The 21,006-nt window shown below is 47.8% G+C and overlaps 1 protein-coding gene across 1 annotated transcript in view; it reads right to left on the bottom strand.

Annotated features, from left to right (window-relative positions):
• Positions 1-235: 235 nt before the first annotated feature.
• The window catches only part of LOC119379327 (uncharacterized), a 58,184-nt gene continuing 37,413 nt past the window's right edge, over positions 236-21,006 (bottom strand). Inside the window, exons 2-6 of the mRNA XM_037648604.2 lie at positions 6,739-7,003; positions 6,114-6,230; positions 1,671-1,769; positions 884-936; positions 236-507 (exon numbers count right to left, since the gene is read on the bottom strand). Coding sequence (XP_037504532.1) covers positions 476-507; positions 884-936; positions 1,671-1,769; positions 6,114-6,230; positions 6,739-6,980 — 543 coding nt within the window. The 5' untranslated portion in view covers positions 6,981-7,003 and the 3' untranslated portion in view covers positions 236-475. The remainder of the gene's footprint in view (positions 508-883; positions 937-1,670; positions 1,770-6,113; positions 6,231-6,738; positions 7,004-21,006) is intronic.

The raw sequence follows: 21,006 nt of genomic DNA, 5'->3' as shown, positions 1-21,006 counted from the left end.
ACAAAATGTCAGCGCACGAAATGCCAGATGTGGCTCATTCGTAACACCTAATCTTGAATGACTCACTTTAATTTCGTTCGGCTATACTTTCGTCAGTTCGGCGGCGCAAGTCGCGGTGTGGTTAGAAATGTAATGGTGTCCTATGAAGACACCATAACATTACATGCTGCGTAGTCAGCTGCAGGCGATGGACAAGGCGCTGGCTGTAGTAATGCTTTTACTTTCACACGCACTGTTCATGTAACAAGTCCCTTATATTTATTTGAAAGCAAGGATTGTACAGAACAGTATAAGGAGCTATGTGCTCCGGCCGTGACGTTGCTCGGCGGATGGTTATTCTGGCAGCTGTTTTCTGCGGCATTTGCGTTTGTGCGATCATTTTTGTGTATGTACAGCTGTGGCTTCACAGGCCTGGCGAGGAACCGTCGATACTCCAGCCGAAACCCGCTGGTGATGCTTGAAAGTGAAGTGGCGTCTAGAAGGTGTCCTGGTAGACAGCTCCGTCATCTAAAAAAGCAAAATATCAAATATAGCCCCCATATTAAACACTACGAGAGCACATCAGCGCAACCTTGTTTGTGGTTTCTGTGCCTTCGAAAGCGCTGCCCTAAAAATTGAGGGGCAAAAGTATACAAGACATGAAACGTTCAGCACCAAAAACATGGTGAGCTGCTGCGAGGCACTCGGCAGTATCCACATGAGCAAGAATTGCGCGTTTCGGCTTCTTTCGTTGGATGTTGCGTCTTTTCTTGTTGCACAACATAATTATATTTAAAACGTCCGCAAAATTTGAAAGATGAAACGTCGCGACGTTTTAGAGTGCGTAACTATCAGGAACACTGCTTATGAGTAACGGCTCCTAGTGGGTGGGATGTGAGCTCACCATTCAGGTCGCCTTTGGCCATCTCCTCCGCTAGCCAAGTGGTCACAGGCTGCCTGTGAGATAGGCACATCACACGTTACATTAACATTCATTCTTCAAAGTGGCGCAATACTCTTTCTTATGTACTGCATTCGCCATAGTCAACTATACCGTACGGATGATAATCAAGTTAACGTGCGGTTGCCCCGCGCGCCCTCGGGTTGTATAGCAGCAAACGAGTCTGCAAATTCTGATTATCAAAATAATTCTACAACAGTCAATCGATTTATTTTTTTAACCTTACTGAAGTTCGTAACTTTTCTACCTGAGTTATACGTTAACATCTTGGTCTGTGTGCGATAGAGAATGCTTTAATTTTAATGTCGCCTATATCTCTGAAATGCGCCCTGAGCAAAAATTTTAAAGCCTCAAAAGCCGTGTGTGTGTGTGTGTGTGTGTGTGTGTGTGTGTGTGTGTGTGTGTGTGTGTGTGTGGTGTGTGTGTGTGTGTGTGTGTGTGTGTGTGTGTGTGTGTGTTCAGGGGCCCTTTCAGACATCATCAAAAGCTGCACTGAACTGAGATCACAAGAGATAAAAAGTCCTACGTTTCCACGAAAAGGGGAGGGAGAGCAAGGAAGAAATAAGAGGCACTTGTGGCGCCGTCTATGAGCGCAAAATTTTTGTTCCGGTAATGAAAAACAAATTGCTTGATAATCTGAATATTTTGGGGGGACGTCGTGGTTGGTGTAATAAAAAAAGGTATCCTAGCGTAATTAAAAGAAGCAAATGAAATATCCGTCTTCGCTTACCCTGCGTTCTGAAACGATTCGTCGGACGACGCAGGGCTTAACCTTTTTCCGAATCCTCTGGCTGTGGATAGGCTGATTCTCCGGATGTCCCGTTTGTTCCTGAACATAAAAGTGAGCGATTGCTTTAGCGATTGTGAGTGCGGGATTATCATGTTGCAGCAGCACGCCCAATCCTACAGCCTCCTGCGCTTTAGGGAGCTCGTCAGTCAGTCAGTCACTCAACGAGCCACACAACACGAGTCACTGAGAAGAGCCACACAATGCACTCGTAAGCATATACAGTGCGATTATTGCGCAGCTCTGTGTTTATTTGTTCCTTAAAGGGACCCTACAACACTTTTCCAAGTAATCATTGAATGGCTTCATTAAAAGACCTTAATGCCTCACGAATCGACTGGCAAAGAAATATTTAGAATCCGTCAAGTACGAGCGAAGTTACAGGGATTTATCGCACGTTTAACATTTAAGTGTATCAGCGCTGCTAGAGGCAGCCGAAATAAGAGATGCGGGAGAGCATTAATAGTGCTGCTTGGAGGGTTTCAAGCAACACAGTTTGCCTGTAAAGCGTGCATCTCTGCAGTAGCAGTCATATTGTGGACAAGCCAAACCGTGACGGTCCAGGACATTTTAGAAGGTGAGACCACCAGACCTGCGAACAGTTGTGTATCAGCGCTGCTAGAGGCAGCCGAAATAAGAGATGCGGGAGAGCATTAATAGTGCTGCTTGGAAGGTTTCAAGCAACGCAGTTTGCCTGTAAAGCGTGCATCTCTGCAGTAGCAGTCATATTGTGGACAAGCCAAACCGTGACGGTCCAGGACATTTTAGAAGGTGAGACCACCAGACCTGCGAACAGTTGTGTATCAGCGCTGCTAGAGGCAGCCGAAATAAGAGATGCGGGAGAGCATTAATAGTGCTGCTTGGAAGGTTTCAAGCAACGCAGTTTGCCTGTAAAGCGTGCATCTCTGCAGTAGCAGTCTTATTGTGGACAAGCCAAACCGTGACGGTCCAGGACATTTTAGAAGGTGAGACCACCAGACCTGCGAACAGTTGTGTATCAGCGCTGCTAGAGGCAGCCGAAATAAGAGATGCAGGAGAGCATTAATAGTGCTGCTTGGAAGGTTTCAAGCAACGCAGTTTGCCTGTAAAGCGTGCATCTCTGCAGTAGCAGTCATATTGTGGACAAGCCAAACCGTGACGGTCCAGGACATTTTAGAAGGTGAGACCACCAGACCTGCGAACAGTTGTGTATCAGCGCTGCTAGAGGCAGCCGAAATAAGAGATGCAGGAGAGCATTAATAGTGCTGCTTGGAAGGTTTCAAGCAACGCAGTTTGCCTGTAAAGCGTGCATCTCTGCAGTAGCAGTCATATTGTGGACAAGCCAAACCGTGACGGTCCAGGACATTTTAGAAGGTGAGACCACCAGACCTGCGAACAGTTGTGTATCAGCGCTGCTAGAGGCAGCCGAAATAAGAGATGCGGGAGAGCATTAATAGTGCTGCTTGGAAGGTTTCAAGCAACGCAGTTTGCCTGTAAAGCGTGCATCTCTGCAGTAGCAGTCATATTGTGGACAAGCCAAACCGTGACGGTCCAGGACATTTTAGAAGGTGAGACCACCAGACATGCGAACAGTTGTGTATCAGCGCTGCTAGAGGCAGCCGAAATAAGAGATGCAGGAGAGCATTAATAGTGCTGCTTGGAAGGTTTCAAGCAACGCAGTTTGCCTGTAAAGCGTGCATTTCTGCAGTAGCAGTCATATTGTGGACAAGCCAAACCGTGACGGTCCAGGACATTTTAGAAGGTGAGACCACCAGACCTGCGAACAGTTAAGTGTATCAGCGCTGCTAGAGGCAGCCGAAATAAGAGATGCAGGAGAGCATTAATAGTGCTGCTTGGAAGGTTTCAAGCAACACAGTTTGCCTGTAAAGCGTGCATCTCTGCAGTAGCAGTTATATTGTGGACAAGCCAAACCGTGACGGTCCAGGACATTTTAGAAGGTGAGACCACCAGACCTGCGAACAGTTAAGTGTATCAGCGCTTCTAGAGGCAGCCGAAATAAGAGATGCGGGAGAGCATTAATAGTGCTGCTTGGAAGGTTTCAAGCAACGCAGTTTGCCTGTAAAGCGTGCATCTCTGCAGTAGCAGTCATATTGTGGACAAGCCAAACCGTGACGGTCCAGGACATTTTAGAAGGTGAGACCACCAGACCTGCGAACAGTTAAGTGTATCAGCGCTTCTAGAGGCAGCCGAAATAAGAGATGCGGGAGAGCATTAATAGTGCTGCTTGGAAGGTTTCAAGCAACACAGTTTGCCTGTAAAGCGTGCATCTCTGCAGTAGCAGTCATATTGTGGACAAGCCAAACCGTGACGGTCCAGGACATTTTAGAAGGTGAGACCACCAGACCTGCGAACAGTTAAGTGTATCAGCGCTGCTAGAGGCAGCTGAAATAAGAGATGCGGGGGACCATTAATAGTGCTGCTTGGAAGGTTTCACGCAACGCAGTTTGCCTGTAAAGCGTGAATCTCTGCAGTAGCAGTCATATTGTGGACAAGCCAAACCGGGACGGTCCAGTACATTTTAGAAGGTGAGACCACCAGACCTGCGAACAGTTGTGTATCAGCGCTGCTAGAGGCAGCCGAAATAAGAGATGCGGGAGAGCATTAATAGTGCTGCTTGGAAGGTTTCAAGCAACGCAGTTTGCCTGTAAAGCGTGCATCTCTGCAGTAGCAGTCATATTGTGGACAAGCCAAACCGTGACGGTCCAGGACATTTTAGAAGGTGAGACCACCAGACCTGCGAACAGTTAAGTGTATCAGCGCTGCTAGAGGCAGCCGAAATAAGAGATGCGGCGGAGCATTAATAGTGCTGCTTGGAGGGTTTCAAGCAACACAGTTTGCTTGTACAGCGTGCATCTCTGCAGTAGCAGTCATATTGTGGACAAGCCAAACCGTGACGGTCCAGGACATTTTAGAAGGTGAGACCACCAGACCTGCAAACAGTTAAGTGTATCAGCGCTGCTAGAGGCAGCCGAAATAAGAGATGCGGAAGAGGATTAATAGTGCTGCTTGGAAGATTTCAAGCAACACAGTTTGCCTGTAAAGCGTGCATCTCTGCAGTAGCAGTCATATTGTGGACAAACCAAACCGTGACGGTCCAGGACATTTTAGAAGGTGAGACCACCAGACCTGCGAACAGTTAAGTGTATCAGCGCTGCTAGAGGCAGCCGAAGTAAGAGATGCGGGAGAGCATTAATAGTGCTGCTTGGAAGGTTTCAAGCAACGCAGTTTGCCTGTAAAGCGTGCATCTCTGCAGTAGCAGTCATATTGTGGACAAGCCAAACCGTGACGGTCCAGGACATTTTAGAAGGTGAGACCACCAGAGCTGCGAACAGTTAAGTGTATCAGCGCTGCTAGAGGCAGCCGAAATAAGAGATGTGGGAGAGCATTAATAGTGCTGCTTGGAGGGTTTCAAGCAACACAGTTTGCTTGTACAGCGTGCATCTCTGCAGTAGCAGTCATATTGTGGACAAGCCAAACCGTGACGGTCCAGGACATTTTAGAAGGTGAGACCACCAGACCTGCAAACACTTAAGTGTATCAGCGCTGCTAGAGGCAGCCGTGATATAAGAGATGCGGGGAGTACTAATATTGCTGCTTGGATGGTTTAAAGCAGGGATCTCAAACACGCGGCCCGCGCACCTTTAGCTAGCGGCCTGGTCCGCACATGACTGCCTTCGTCCCATATTTTTCGTAAGGCACCCCATGCGGTTACCGTGTGTTAAAACATAACTGTGCAACAAAACCTACATTTCAGAGTCGCCATCCAGATTTTAATAATTCTGGAGGTCGGCATCGATATGTTTCTCGAATCCTGAGGCCCAATTCATTAAAAAAATTACACGTATATTAGATATGGTTAAGACCCATATATTAGATATGGGTATCAAATGGCAACGTTAGCTGACATTTTGTGCAACTCCCCCCTCCCTGCTCTAACCTTCTTTACTGACCCGGCCCCAACGGGACTAAATTGCGTGACTACGGCCCGCTAGCTGAGGTAAGCTTGAGACCCCTGGTTTAAAGACTGGAGAGCGTGCATTTCCGCAGCAGCAGTTAAAATGCTGATAAGTCAAACTGTAACCGACCAGAAAATTTTAGAAGGCGAGACAACCAGACCTGCAAACAATTAAGTACGCCGCTGAATTCCGTAATAACTCGAACGTAATCACGCAACGGGCACGGTAAATAAAATAACGAAGGCTGGAATGTGGGCGTGCTTCAACGTGCTTAAAAGTTTCGTAAGATATGAACATTAATGTTACCAAGTAGGAGAAGATTTGTGCAAAGCCTGGCAGTGGTTACTGTAGACAGGGTTATTTCTGTCTGCTATGTGAGTGCCGGTAGTGTTCGAAAGCCTCAGTGGTGGCTTAATTAAGCTGTACTCACTTGAAATCCATGGGGTCAAAGTCATCGTTCTCCAGCAAAAACGAAGTGTCCGAGTCAGCGCGCTTGCCAAAACCTCTGGCCGTCGAGATCTTCATGTTACGAAAGCCCTTTTTGATTCTGCGGACAAGGAAAATTTAGCGGTCAAAAGCAGTCAGCCAGTGAAGTGGGAATTCTTCTGTCAAGCATGTTTGCAACTCTTGCGCCTGCAGTCATTTAGTATAGTTGCGCAGCCACGAAGCTTTTGTATGTCCCACCCTCAACAATGGAACATGAAAGGAAGGAAAAAGGTAGAGATGAAAGGACATTGATAAGCGATAATGCAGCAACAGCTAGCGTTCAATAAGCCACAATGAACGGTGTCTTGCGTAGCATTTACCTTTGCGACGTAACCTCTGACACTGCGACTCTATTTGTGACCAAAGTCTCTCTGTCTCTCTTTTTTTTTGTGGGCAGGCTGCCCATAGAACAGAAGTTACTAAGTCTATATATGGATTCGGTGCCATCACTGCAGAAAACTACATGTGCAATGAAGCTGCACATGGCGCCCAGTTGCGTATTCCAGGGAAAAATGGAGCGCCACAACTGGATCTAAACTCTTCACCATTCGTGAAAACCGCATGCTCACACGGGTGGCTGCTGGGGCTCGGGGACCCTGTGCAAGGCCACGTGGTGTCCGAGCAGGGCGGCGATGGCGGGCAGCGTGCCACGTTTGCCGAATCCGCGTGCCGTCGAGAGGCGCAGTTGCTGGAAGCCCCGGTGCTGGCGCTCAGGTGCGCTGCTCTCGTCAGCGGCCTGGCCGCCGCAGCCCACGAGCACCGCGCTGGCCAGCAGCAGCAGCAGTAGGCCTGCTCGTCCCAGGACCGCCATTGTCGTCTCTCGACGTGTGCGTTCTGCAACAGAGGTCTCAGTCATGGCACACACATTTCCGTGATTATTTCATTTTTTCTTATGCCTGCTATGACCCATTAACCTGAGCATTTTGTAATGTTTTTGCTTTCAGTGACTTAAGAGCAGGGAGAGAGGCGAAGAAAGGAAAGGCAGGCAGGTTAACAAGGTGCGCGTTTTGCTAATTTGCATTGGGGAAGGTGATTAGGGAATGAAAGGAGACGGAAAGCGCACCAGCTATTTGTACAAGTGAAGACTGACACCGAATCAACTGTGAACTGAGAAACTTAAGTTGCCTTGTTGACTCAATGATTGTGGCGTTCGGAGTTAAAAACAAGATCGTGCGATGCAATCCTGGCCCTGATAGCTCGCATTCCAGTTGTGGCGTAGAGGTTAATCACATTCATTGTGATATTTTTAGCTTAAACATATCGTGATATATGTTAAACCCAGAACCCTGCATTGCGGACTGCTCCCAGTGATGCTGTCTAATCCTGGAGTGCTGTGTCTTTAGACATGTAAGACGTGCTTTACCCAAGTGTCCTACGTGAATTACAAAGAAAAATGCTCCACAGAAGGCGTGCCAAGCGTGAAAAATGGACAGTAAGGTATCTTAATACCACGTACGCAAATCTAAGCCAGCTAAAACATAGAATGGAGGAAGTGGCCAAGGAATTTGTACACTGGAAACGAAAAAATGCAGGAAATTGATACGGAAGAAAAAAATTTCACGCTCATCGGGGAAAGACGGTAAAATTTTCACAAGCAATATCGCATTTTTGCATGTCGGCAAATGGTATCTGCACCGGCGAGTTTATTTACAAATACTTCGGACTACCACGAATACAGCATTACGTCGCTTTCAATGTAGGAAACTGTGAATCATATTTAATTAAGTTGTGAAACAGTCTGTATGTAACAGATCAGTTAAGAAATGGCGTAGGGCAACGAGACAGGAAGTTAAAGGGCCCCTCACCAGGTTTGACAATTTTGAGCTAACGAGCGCAATTCATACACTGGGCGTTCACGATCACGTCTGCCAAAATTTGCAACGCTACGCGCCGCGGAAATGCGTCAAATTTCAAGGTGAACGCTGCTTGCCCTTCCTCTCGCGGGCCCGCGCTTTAGAGAATGAGGGGATTACGTACACGAGAAAATGGCCCTACGTAGGTGGTAGTGCTGTGACGTCGCTCCTCTACGTGGACGACTGTGCTCTGACGTCGCCAGCAGTAGCACGTGACACTGTGATAATTATTTGACACGACATGTGTAGTTTGTGTAAATTGTTGCTTGAATAGATGAATAAAACTTGAGAGAAATAATGAGACACACAAAGGGAATGTGTGCGTTTTTTCATTTTTTTTTCGTGAATTGCAGCGAGATGCGGGGCTAATGTGCCTCCCTTTCCCATGCGTTCGTGTCCCCGCGGTTAGCGCATCAAGCAGACGCCAGCCCTGGAAGCGAAGGTAATGTTCTGGTGCGTTCGAGCACTCATTATGCTAATTTATTCTACCGCGTCCAAGTAAACGTTAATGCGGCACTGGCCCATGATACCGCCACTCTCGTGCCCGTACAAATGTCTCAACTTTCATGCCCGTCCCGCAGAAACAGGCAGTACACCACAGAGAACGCCGACAAAACGCCCACGGCCGCTACATAAAAAAAAAAGGTAGCGGCCGTGCAACGCCGCTCGCGTGCTCGGGCTGACTCGGGCACGTCATGCGCACGTGACCATGCATGCGCATGACGTGTTCATGCGTATGTGTCAAGTGAAGAGGGCAGGGAAGGGACTTGGCTTGCTAAGGCTACACGGGGCGAGTGGCAAGGGTTTGAAACTCGCCTCCTCGCATCATGGTTTCGCGCCGCTACAAATTATTGTTTTTCTTAGCTCGTAATGAGCCGATTTGAAAAATTCTTGCGGCATAGTGCTCTTCATTCGGCACGCAACAACTTCCAGCGTCTAACTAAAATTTGCTATGTGGCCTGGTGAGGGGCCCTTTAAAGGTTCTTTACTTGTCGGCCGACATCGCAAACCTCCCAGAAAGCTACCGTGTCAAAGTGAAAGCTGCACTACAAAACCCGCGCCACGAATCTCCCAGTCGCTAACTGTAGTCGTAGTAGTGTCATCGTTCTCGTGTATACTGAAAAAAAAAACTGGCCTAAAAGGAGGACAGGCATTTTAGAAGATATAAGTCAAATCTTCTGACAATGTCACTAACTTTTTCTTCATTTGCAGAACCAAATCACAAAAAGCCGTGAATGCATTGTTCAAGCTTTCGTCTGAAAGCTCTCACCTTTATCTACCACAAAACTTTTCCCGCGTCCACTGCAATATCGTTTTTTTATATTTCCACCTCATGGTCCACCAGCCTATAGGGATAATACACTGTGAGTCACTCGAGGGAGAAATGGTACTCTCCTTCCTTATTTTTTCGGTCTGATCAAATATCGAGAATTCTTCAAACTCGAAACCTGTTTTGATCAATAGTGGTCGATAAAAGGATGCCTTAGATTGGAGTTAACGTATTGACAAGAATATGTCACGGCGTCTCGGTCTTGGAACGTAGGCTCCAGGGACATCCAGTTTTCGAGAAATGAAGTTTCCATCTGTCTCGATTCTTCTGTGAACCTTACACGTGGCCTTTAAAAAAAGCACAGGTTGATGAGAACTGTACAAGAAAAGACGAGGGACTGCATAAAGTGCAGCCTCTATTCACTTTTTTAGGCGTATATTCGTCGGTGACACTCCATTTGCACCTCAATATTGTTTTCGTAATGTCGCGAGAAGGTCTATTGTAGCGGAGCCTGTATACGCAGCTACGAACGGAAGAAATTAAATTATGTGGCTTAGTGAGCTAAAGCTGCAATCACATTATCAGGCACAAATTAACTCTGGATTAATTTTGACAACCTGGGGTTCTTTTACACACTTACATCTAAGTACACGGCTGTTTTTTTTATTTCGCCTCCATCAAACTGCGGCTACCGCCGCCAGGACTTGAACCCGTGACCTCGTACTTAGCAGCGCAACGCAATAACCACTTAAGCCAGTATGACTGGTGTAAGAACACGACCAATGCAGTGAACTTATACATGTATGTTGTTTTGCGTTTGAAATGAGTGAATAAACACGTCAGAACAAGGCCTTGCAGAGATAGAACGCTAGATACGTGGCACTTGCTAGTCTTCCCTATCAGAATAACTGCACTGAACAACTCTGTGTATTTCTAAACACATATTTATTATGCCTAAATGCAAGCTTCCGAAAAAAGACAACTCATAAGATAAATGATGTGGTGCCGTATGTTAAATAATATGTATTCGCCCTTACGTTTTCTTAATCCTTGTTTTCGCACTTTGAGGTGTGCGTTATGCGCGGCTTGCATTGGAAGCATATCACATCAGGAAAAGGGGAGCTGATTGTACCAGTGACACCTCTATTTCTTTGTACTCATCAGAATATGAATTTATGCGTGCGCATTTTGGTTAGACATCTGTGTTTTTACGGTTGCAACACAACGCTACGCGTGCGCATGCAAGGGTTGTGGGTGTGGCGTATCTTGTTGAAATATCTATGTTCTTACGTATGCAATACGAAGCTACGCGTGCGCATGCAATGATTGTGGTTGTGGCATATATATGCGATGCTGTGAGAAGAATAAAGCAGTTGTTAGTAAGCGCCAGTCCTTGTCTTTCACGTCTTCTTGGTTCGTCTTCATTTGCGCTGAAGTTATGTTCCTAAATGCTATGTACCAACTAGGCCCAACAAAAGTTTTACTGAAGTTTTACTAATTACGTACGTTATAGCTTAGCGAAAATGTAGGCGAAGCGCTCTTTAACGTATTGCATAACGAGGATTTCTACGACAGTTCAAAGATGTCACTCGGGTTATTAAACAGTTCAAAGATGTCACTCGGGAAAAGCAAATAACTTTTCATTCGTCCTCCTCTTTCACTCCGGCGTTCAAATATTCAAGGCATACATACGCATTAATATCTGAGGCATTGTGTCTGTCGCAGTTTAGACATTTGGGCAAGGTGGTATGGTTCCATGGTGTAATGAAGGCTGCCCAACACTAACACAGAGAGAGGGAGAACGGACAGAACAGGCGCTGTCCGCTCTTTCTTCTGTCTGTGTTAGTGCTGCGCTACACTAGGTCTGCTTCAGTCCCTTTCAATTGTTATGCGTTCTTTATAGGGCAACAAGATGTATGCTTACCTGCCGGTTAATTTCCCCGCCTTTCACATCTCATTATTTCCCTCGTGGCTTCCTTCCGCTGAAGAAGCTGACGATACAGATACAGGGATTTTCCCAAGCCATGCATTGCTGAGACACTAGCCAATGACAAGTCTCCGTCTCAGGCCCGTCACAGCAAACACCACATCAAAAGTCTTAGGCTAATCTAAAGGCCAGTAATTGCCAAAGCCAACGGGAGAAAAAAAGAAGTGTGGGGGAAGCGAAGGTTGGCGTTGCATTTTTGCCCTTTTGTTCAGCGCAGCGGTGGTCTAGTGGTTAGAAATTCCGCCTCCAATGCGGGAGTTACTGGGCTCGATAGCCAGTCCCGCCGTAAACCCACCGGTTTTCTAATGGAGAGAGAGGTACCCCGGCCTGGCGCTCATCGTTGTGGGTACTCATTTCTCGAAAAGGTGGTCTCCCTTTCCCCTCTCTTCTTTCACTCTCCTTCCCCCCCCCAACGATGCTGTGCCGTGATCCCTCGCGGGTTGCAGAAATATAGCGTCTTTCCTCTCCTCATACCACTACCACGACATTATTCACCGGAACTGCGCTGTACAAGTTTCTTCTTAGCCTTCTTCTTAGCAGCAATGGAAATGTTTCGTCCGTATGCTTTTGTCCGTCGTAGTGTTAGAGTACTTTCGACATTGAAAACGCCTTGGAAGCAAGTTACAGCAGCACGTTTGTATTATTAAAAAAAAATAAAAAAGCAAGCGGGTGACATTAAAGTCAACGGAACGGAAAAAGTAGCGCGACCGTCCGGCCCGCCGCCATATTTGGTCCAGCGCGGCTGGAGCTGCAGCGGGGCGGTGTTGATCTTACGCGGAGCAACGGATGTTTTACACATTGCGTGCGCTTTTGCAGCCCCGAATGAAGCATGCCGTTGTTCTCTAACTGATTAGGAAAGAAATAGAGGAAGTTTTCACTTGGCTTCGTGAGCTCACGCGTGCGTAGAAACGCAATAAAGAAATGCGAACTGCGCGGCATTGACATGCTCGGCTGTCGGCATTTATTAAATGCGAAGCATTTCTTAGCGAACCTATGCGACCTTGAACGTATCTATCTATCTATCTATCTATCTATCTATCTAATCTAGCCGCCTACGACTTTGTGCTCTCCTACCCGTTTCGTTAACGGGATGTGTACATAAATTGATATGACATAACATGACTGTATACAAATATAAATGACAGGTCATAACATGAAAATCATAACATGCATGCCATGAACCGCATGATTTATACGCCACTGTCTTGGTGCTCTTGCGGCCGCTTCGTTAACTTTATATATGCCACCATTAATAATAATATCTGGGGTTTAACGTCCCAAAACCACACTATGATTATGAGAGACGCCGTAGTGGAGGGCTCCGGAAATTTCGACCACCTGGGGTTCTTTAACGTGCACCTAAAGCTAAGTACACGGGCCTCAAACATTTTCGCCTCCATCGAAAATGCAGCCGCCGCGGCCGGGATTCGATCCCGCGACCTTCGGGTCAGCAGCCGAGTGCCATAGCCACTAGACCACCGTGGCGGAGCATATATGCCACCATTGGCATTGCGGGACAAGAGTGTATGAGGAACATAAATGACTGGTCCTAACTTGCAAATTATAATATACATCTCATGTACAACATGATTTACATGACATGGTCTGGGGGAGCTCGCGGCCGTTTAATTAAGTGGATATGTACCAAAATTGCTATGACGAGACATTTCTGTATGACGAACGTAAAGGACGGGTGGCAACATGAAAATTGTGACTTGCATGTCATCTACAGCATGATTTACATGCCACGCTTATGGTGGGCTCGCGGCTGGTTTGCTAACTTGCAGTGATTCCACTCCTGCGCCAACTGCGCCAAAGTGCGCCAAATCGTATTTACTGCGCCATCCTGATAATATGGACGAAAATTGCGCCAAACTGCGCCAAAGTCTCGGGTTTGGGGCGTCTATCACCGGCAATCGCACGGCGAGCGCGTCAGAACATGTGCAGCTTGATCTTGGGGCTGCCAAAGTCGCAACCATGGACCAAGAATTATTCCGCTGAATAAATAGCGCTCGCGCGTGCGTCCCGAGTAAGCCACGATGCCATGCACGGTGCCGACGCAGCTTTGTTCTGCAAGTTGGCTGGACAGCAAAACGCACTCTCCGCAGAGACTCGTGACGTCTAGGCCTATCGGTAGCGAGAAAGTGCGACGGCGATTCATCGGCGGACGTCGTCTGTTCCAGAAACGCTGCTGATAGCTCGTTTCAAGCGTCGCACGGCACGCAAGGAAATCAATGTTCAGCAATAACTACATGCGTGCCGCTAAAATGTCTATCACTTCTGTTTCTGGACATCGCTAGCAGTAGATATATGGAACAATATCGAATTGTCCTTGCTTCGCGTTTATGGAAGAGCACGCGAACGGTGGGAACGCGTTGACACTTTTCCTCAGATATACTTTATCCATGGACCACCGTCCAGAAGAGCCCTTTCGTAATTCCTTCCACCAGCACATCCGAGTTTGTAATCACTCTGCGGTAAATACCCCCTAAAGGCCCTGCCCTTTCGAGCTCACGTGCTAGGGTTCCAATTCGAATTTGTGCTTACTTTTTTAAAAATGTAATCTAATGAATGAAAGCATATCTCCTGGTCGGAGCATCGGCAAATGCGCAGCTGTCAGTAGCGGGCCCGTCGCTGACGGCCCACAGTGAAGCGGCTATGCCATGTTACACGTCCGGCCCTCGCTTCGAGGGTCAAATGCTGACGGTTAAAAAAAAATTACACCATCTCCCGCTAAATAGGAGCATGAGGCGATGCGACGGAGCACTTGCACGATCGCGTTCCGTTGGCGTATGTTGGGCATGCTACCGACCTCGCGTCGTGGAACGCGAAGAGGAACGCTACGCGCGTCGTGTCTTCCTTCCAGCCTTGCCGTTAATTCTCACAGGGCGAGCGGGGAACGCGGTCGTCAGGCGCGCGAAGGGGGGAGCATAGGAGAGGAGAGAGAGGGGGAGGGACGCGCATGCGCTGGCGCTCATCGTGGCGTTGCGCAGGAGAGGGGCACACTAGAGTCACTGTATAGGCTACCTTTAGGTAGCAGAGTAGCGCATAGGTCCGGCTAGCAACCACAGCTATGCGGTGAAGTCGCACTCCATTTTTGCAGGCGACATGCCTACCGCGTCGCCGATAAACATGTCTGGCGTGTCGAAGGCCGGCGATAAACATTGGCTGTCGATGACTAGTGTTAATTGAGTGAGCTGCAGCGGCGGCGTCGAGAAATACAAAAATTGGCCCGAGCATCAGCTTCTCCGCAATGCATGGTTGCTAGCGGCGTTGGAAAACAGATGCGCAACTCTGCTACCTAAAGGTAGCATATACAGTAACTCTAGGGCACACCACCTACTGCTAAAGGGGACCATGAGGCGATGCGAAGCAGCGTTTCGGCATGTCGAACCCGCGTTTCAGAGGGGGAGTGGGGAGTGGAGAGGGGAAGTGGTGAAGGGGGAGTGGGGAGGGTCTGCGCATGTGCAGTATGGGTGGTCACGCCGCACACCACCACCACCCCTGGTTTGAGCTCCGCTATAAGGTACTTCTCATCTAAAACTCAGTTTCGCTTAAGGGCGAAGCAATGAATGCAATACCAACAAATTGTATTGTTAAACGAAGTAAGGCTAGCAGCTAACTCTTTTGGATCCGATCTCGCGTAACTCAACAGAAGGCAGATTTAAGAAAATACGGTCGCTCCAGGAACCGAAGCGTTTTCGTGCTCTGAGTTCTCTAAACGCGAAGTAAGCGTTGAGAAAGAGCACAGCAAGTTTATGAACAGTCTCCTGATGCGTCGAGATAGCGCGTGCAAGCGACTGCGCCCTTCGAACGATGCGGTCCTCTCTCCCCCCCACCTCTTCTCCCCTGGCGCCCCTTCGTGCTCCTTACGAAAGACGGGGCAGGCCCGCACGCGGGAAGATGTTATCTCATGCGCTGTCCGTGCGACAGAGACAGACGGCTGGCTAGTTTAATCTCCGCTTCAGCCGCGTTCGTTGCCAGTGCTCGCGAGCTTTTACCCGCGGGTAGAATGCGCGTGGTGATGTTATTCATTTGGACTTTATACGGAAAGTTACAGCAACGGCAACAATCCGCCGAGAGTGTCCATATAATTGCTATCACAATAAAAATTTTAAAAAATTTAGCAGCCATTTCACTTTGTGAAGTGGAAGCGAAGCTGTTTCGCGCATGGCACAGAGGTGACATGGTGGAAGACAGTTTGGTATTAAAGCGAGGTTGTTAACGGCCAGGCTGTTAACGTTCTATACGCAATATTAATGCGAAAGCCTTAGATGCTTTATCAAACACGAAAATAGACTGTCGGCGGCGTCAATCGATTGATGCAAAAAATAATCATCATGTGATGGCGTCATCATCACGTCATAGATCGTCAAAACGTGTGACGTCACCATGGCGTCATATATCATGATGTCACGTGATGACGTCATCACATGACATCGTCACTTTACACTGCTTCCGTGATCGGTGCGCCGATCATGGAGCTAGCGCAAAACCAGGTGAGGTGCAGAAAGCTTGCAGAGAGGGAGGAGGAGGATCTACCCGTCGATAGAGGAGAAAAAGAACCTGGTTTTCGCCTTGGAGTTTTCTTAGGGGAATGCATTAGGGACAGTGTGGCTCTTTGGCATTGAGGCATTGCTTTACATCGCGGCGTTTGTCTACCACGTCTGCTGATAACCGCATTGATGTATTTAGAGTGTTATTTCATAAAATGCAATTTTATTGATCCGGAATTCTGTTTATTTGTTAGCGTCGAAAATAATCACCGAGGAGGTTAATCCAGAACACTCAAATGCATGAGCCCTTATTTTTTCCTTAGCGAATGAAGTATGAAGTTCTCCTGAGATGATTTTTTTCCATGAGATTTGCAATTAATCGAAATATTTCTAGCCTTCATAAGAGCCCCATAATAATATTCAGGGGCTTGAATGTTAATGCAATATGCTTCTGTAGTGCGCTCCAGGATGTAAAATTTGCTGCTCCAGAGTGCTCCCAGATGCAAAATTATCTGCTCCAAAGTGCTCCAAGATGAAACTTTTTGCTGCGCCGAAGTGCTCCAAAACGGAAATTTTGCTGCTCCAAAAACTGCTCCAAATGAGAATTCCTCGGTAGCATCACTGAACTTGGTATACGCCAAAATTTGTGTTGCGTGATGTGACCGTATGAAGAAAGTGAATGACAGGTGATAACATGAAACTAATGACGTGCATTTATGTACAGCATGATTTACATGCCACGCTCATGGTGCGTTCGCGGCCGGTTCGCAAGCTTGACATACACCAATACTGGCATTGTGCGACCCGACTATATGACGAAAATAAATGATACAGATAGTAACATGAAAATCATGACATGCATATCATTAATTTCACGTTACCACCTGTCACTTATAATCGTCATACAGTCGCCTCACGCAACACCAATTTTGGTGTATATCAAGCTAGTTCGCTAATAAATGATTGGCATTGTTACGTTTGGCCTAAAAATTCATCGAGGCCGACGCCATTGAGCGTACAGCTGTCTACCGGAATGCTGTCTTCTCCCCCCCGTATCGGCGCTTAGACGGAGGCAGGAATGCCGATTCTTCCTGTAGGAGCTTTTGCCGGGCGGGCGGACATGTCGCTGTCGACGGATTTCCCAGAAAAAGGACGTCGGAATTCGGAGACCCCTTTTTAGCTTGTTGTTCTCTGCGTGAGATAGCACCGCGGGAGAGTTTCTCACCCAGCCACATCTGCCTTCTACCCTACCGCAGCAGGGAAAATTAACCTGCGCCGGAGGGAGCGGTCTGCGTGTTTTCCTGAATTCGACACACCCGCTTTGTCGTGCGTTTTGGTCAGCGTGGGACTGCGCCGTTGAAGACGCTCCCATCAACCCAGGTGGGGCCTTCACCCGAGGCAGCCATCATTCAACACTTCTTCCAAGTATTACTGGCAGTGGAAACGGAGGTCATCGGCCCTTTCCCCTTTGGACTGAAACTCCTCGCCGACCTTCTAGCTACGAGTCTTCGGGGCGTGGCGAGTGTATTGTGTGACTCTTTGCCTCCTTTCGGGAGGCCGGACGCCAGGACGACAGGTCACCGGATTGGCGGGAGACGTTGACACCGGTTTGCCAGTGCTTATGCAGTGACAGTCTCGGGGCTATAAAAGCCGAAGACTTTTGCTGTTATTTCTCTTCTTTTCACCTCCTGACTTCATCATGTAAATAAACACGTTCCTTCTTGAAAGAACGCGTCTCTTCCCTGGGAGCCAGCTACCGTAACGAGACCCGCCGAACCCCACTCCTTACAACTGGTTGGCAGCGGTGGGATGGACCTTGCGACATGGTGCTGCGTTGTGGTGAGTGCTTGGTCTTTGCTATGACTTTCCAGGCTTCATTTTGTGTGTACACTTAAGTAGTGTAGAAGCTAGATTGTTTTTTGTGTGGGTTAGGTAGATCACCTCTTTATGAGTATTGAGTGAGTTATAGGGATCACCTAACTATTAGCGAGCAGGACCAAAGCAAAACAGCAGTCATGGAGTTAAAGACAATGCTAAAAGACGAACTTTTGTTTGTATGTGAGGATCTAAGCATTGAGGTTGAGGAAGGAATGGGCAGGTCTCAAATTGTGAAGCTGATTATGGAAAGTGCCACTAAGGGGGAGATTGAAACCGCGTTAAACGCTTTCAAAAGGTTTGAGGAGCAAGAAAGGAAAAAGAGAGGAAAGAGAAAGAGAGAAACAAGAGAAGGAAAGAGAGGAACGGGAGAAGGAAAGAGAGTTGCGGAGAATCGAACTTGAGAATGAAAGCAGACGTTTGGCTCAAACGAGTGGAGGGGCTCCTGAGAGAGTGAGCGAGATAGATTCATACCGCATGGACAAATATCTAAACCCTTTTCAAGTCGGGAAAGATATAGGAATATTCCTCGGGAGTTTTGAACGGACTTGCGAGAGGATGAACTTTGCTCCAAGTACATGGCCGCAGCGGTTGCTTTCGCTGTTACCGTATGAAGCGGCCGAAGTAATTACCAGACTCAGCGCGCAAGAGGCAGATGATTACGCGAAGGTTAAGGCTGCCTTATTAAAGAAGTACCGCCTTTCAGCCGAGGCATTTCGTCAAAGGTTTCGAAACACAGAAAAGAAGGATAGTGAGGGATATCCGGACTTTGCCTACGGCATGAAGAGAAACCTAATAGAGTGGTTGAAAAGTGCGGAATCCTACGAGAGTAGAGACAGGGTCATCGAGACCATCTGTCTAGAGCAATTTTACAGGAGCATTCCACAGAACGTGAGGCTATGGGTGCAAGACAGAGATAACGTAAACACTGTGGAAAGGGCGGCCGAGTTAGCCGAAGATTACGCAATGCGTAGAAAACTGAGCATCGAGGGTGGAGGTACCGGACGGGCGAAAGGGATCGCGGAAAGAGTTTTCGTTCAGAAAGGGCTCACAGGCGAAAAAGCTAGACAATCCGAGGGGAGAAACAAGTACGCCAGAGAACAAGGGTGAAAGCGCGAGTGGTGGACATTCCCAAAGAAAAGAGTTCGAGGCTTTCAGACCCATTCGCTGTTATAACTGTCAGAAGACCGGACATATCGCGGCAAACTGCAGAAGTCCTAAGGTGGTTTTTTCCTACGCGGACGAAAGTGACGAGAACATAGAGCTGTTACGCCCGTATCTCCATGACCTGGAGGTTAACGGCAAACCTTGCAAAGTGCTCAGGGACAGCGGCGCCACCATGGACATTGTCCACCCATCGTACATTACTGTAGATGACTTTACGGGAGAAGTGGCGTGGATCAAACAGGTTGTAGAGGAAAACAGCGTCTGCCTTCCTATGGCTAAAGTAACGATCACTGGGCCGTTTGGAGAAATTGTGACTGAGGCAGCGGTCTCGACATCTCTGTCGTTGCAGTACCCGTATATATTTTCAAATCGGTCAGACAGGATACTGCGCGAGCGGGGTCAGAAACTTGGAGAAGGAACTGTTCAAGCGCTGACTCGGTCCAAGGCGCGAGAGCTCGCCTCTGTGGCACCAGAAGAACCAATCACAGCGTCAACAGAGACGGAGTTAGGTAACCCTACAGGCGCGCAGATAGAGCCAGCTGATAAGCAAAATGAGGCTTTATTGACGGAGTTAGATCATGACCTAGAGGGAGAGTCAACTGATCAGCAAAATGAGGCTTTATCAACGGAACTAGATCAGGGAGAACTAGCTGACACTCGCACAAGCAAAATGGGGTCAGTACTGTCGCCGGCCTCGAAAAACTTTGATCGGCTTGTACGAGTAAACAGAGAGTCGCTGGCAGCCCAGCAAGAGAACGATCCTAGCTTAACTAGATTACAGTTTAACGCTAAAGAAGGGATCGCTAGGGGCAACGTGACGTTGCATAAGAAAGGAGGTTTGTTGTATCGGCACTACAGGGATAAAAGAGGCCGGATTCTAGATCAATTGGTCGTTCCTAGAGAATACCGGGAGGATCTTTTGAACCTCTGCCATGGAAACGGGTGGTCCGGCCACCTAGGAATAAAGAAATCCAAAGAGAGATTGCTAATGGAATACTATTGGCCTGGGTGCTTCAAAGATGTGGAGGAATTTGTAAGATCCTGTGACACGTGCCAACGCACGGGTAAGCCTGGGGAAAAGTGGAAAGCTCCGCTAAAATTGGTACCTATAATATCAGAACCATTTCGACGTCTGGTGATAGACATAGTGGGTCCCCTACCAGCAACTAAGTCGGGTTATAGGTATTTGTTCACCATGCTGTGCCCAGCCACGAAGTTTCCAGAGGCAATCCCTCTGAAGGAGCCCACTTCGACAGAAATAGTAGACGCGCTTCTGTCAGTTTTCACACGCGTCGGCTTTCCGGCAGAAATACAGGCTGATCAAGGGTCGGTTTTCACGAGCTCGTTAACTACAACTTTTTTACAGAAGTTTGGGATAAGGTTGATACACAGTTCTGTCTACCATCCTCAATCAAACAGCGTCGAGAGATGGCATTCAGTCTTGAAGCGAGTGTTGCGCGCTCTTTGTTATGAGCATAAGGAAGACTGGGAAAGCTGTCTTCCAGCTACTTTGTTCGCTTTGCGTACGGTCCCACATGAGGCCACGGGGTTCTCACCGGCAGAGTTAGTGTATGGCAGAACGCTGCGTTCCCCACTTAGAATGTTGAGAGAAATGTGGGAAGAAAGAGGGGATAGTCAAACAGTGGTAGAATACGTGCTAAATCTGCTAGAACGACTAAGTACGACACAAGGGCTTGTCGAAAAGAACATGGACAAGGCTCAAAGGAATGCCAAGCTTTATTACGACAGGAATGCCAGACTTCGAACATTTAGCATTGGGGACCAAGTAATGATTCTCAGACCATCGCGAAAGAACAAACTAGAAGTACATTGGGACGGGCCAGTCGAAGTGTTGCATAGGCTTTCTGACACTAACTACGCGTTGAAAGTGCCAGGTCGAAGGAAGGAAGTTAGAATCTACCACTGTAACCTGATGAAGCCTTACGTAGAACGACATGGGGTTGTGAATCTCACCCTAAAGGAGCCCGAAGAAATTCAATCCGAGTTCGACGGATTCACCAAAACTTCCGACTCAGAAATTAGCCTTGAAGAGGTTGTAGCTTTCTCGGTAGGCGCGGAAGCGCTTAAGCCTGAACAGGTACAGGAACTAAAGGAGCTACTGAGGCAGTATCTCGATAGGTTCAGTCATCGGCCGGGTAGAACCGAACTGATAACCCACGAAATAGAAC

This window comes from Rhipicephalus sanguineus, chromosome 1, assembly GCF_013339695.2.
Source record: "Rhipicephalus sanguineus isolate Rsan-2018 chromosome 1, BIME_Rsan_1.4, whole genome shotgun sequence".
Classification (NCBI taxonomy): Eukaryota; Metazoa; Arthropoda; class Arachnida; order Ixodida; family Ixodidae; genus Rhipicephalus; species Rhipicephalus sanguineus.
The sequence above is the reverse complement of the archived record's forward strand: the minus strand, read 5'-3'. Positions and strand labels throughout refer to the sequence as shown.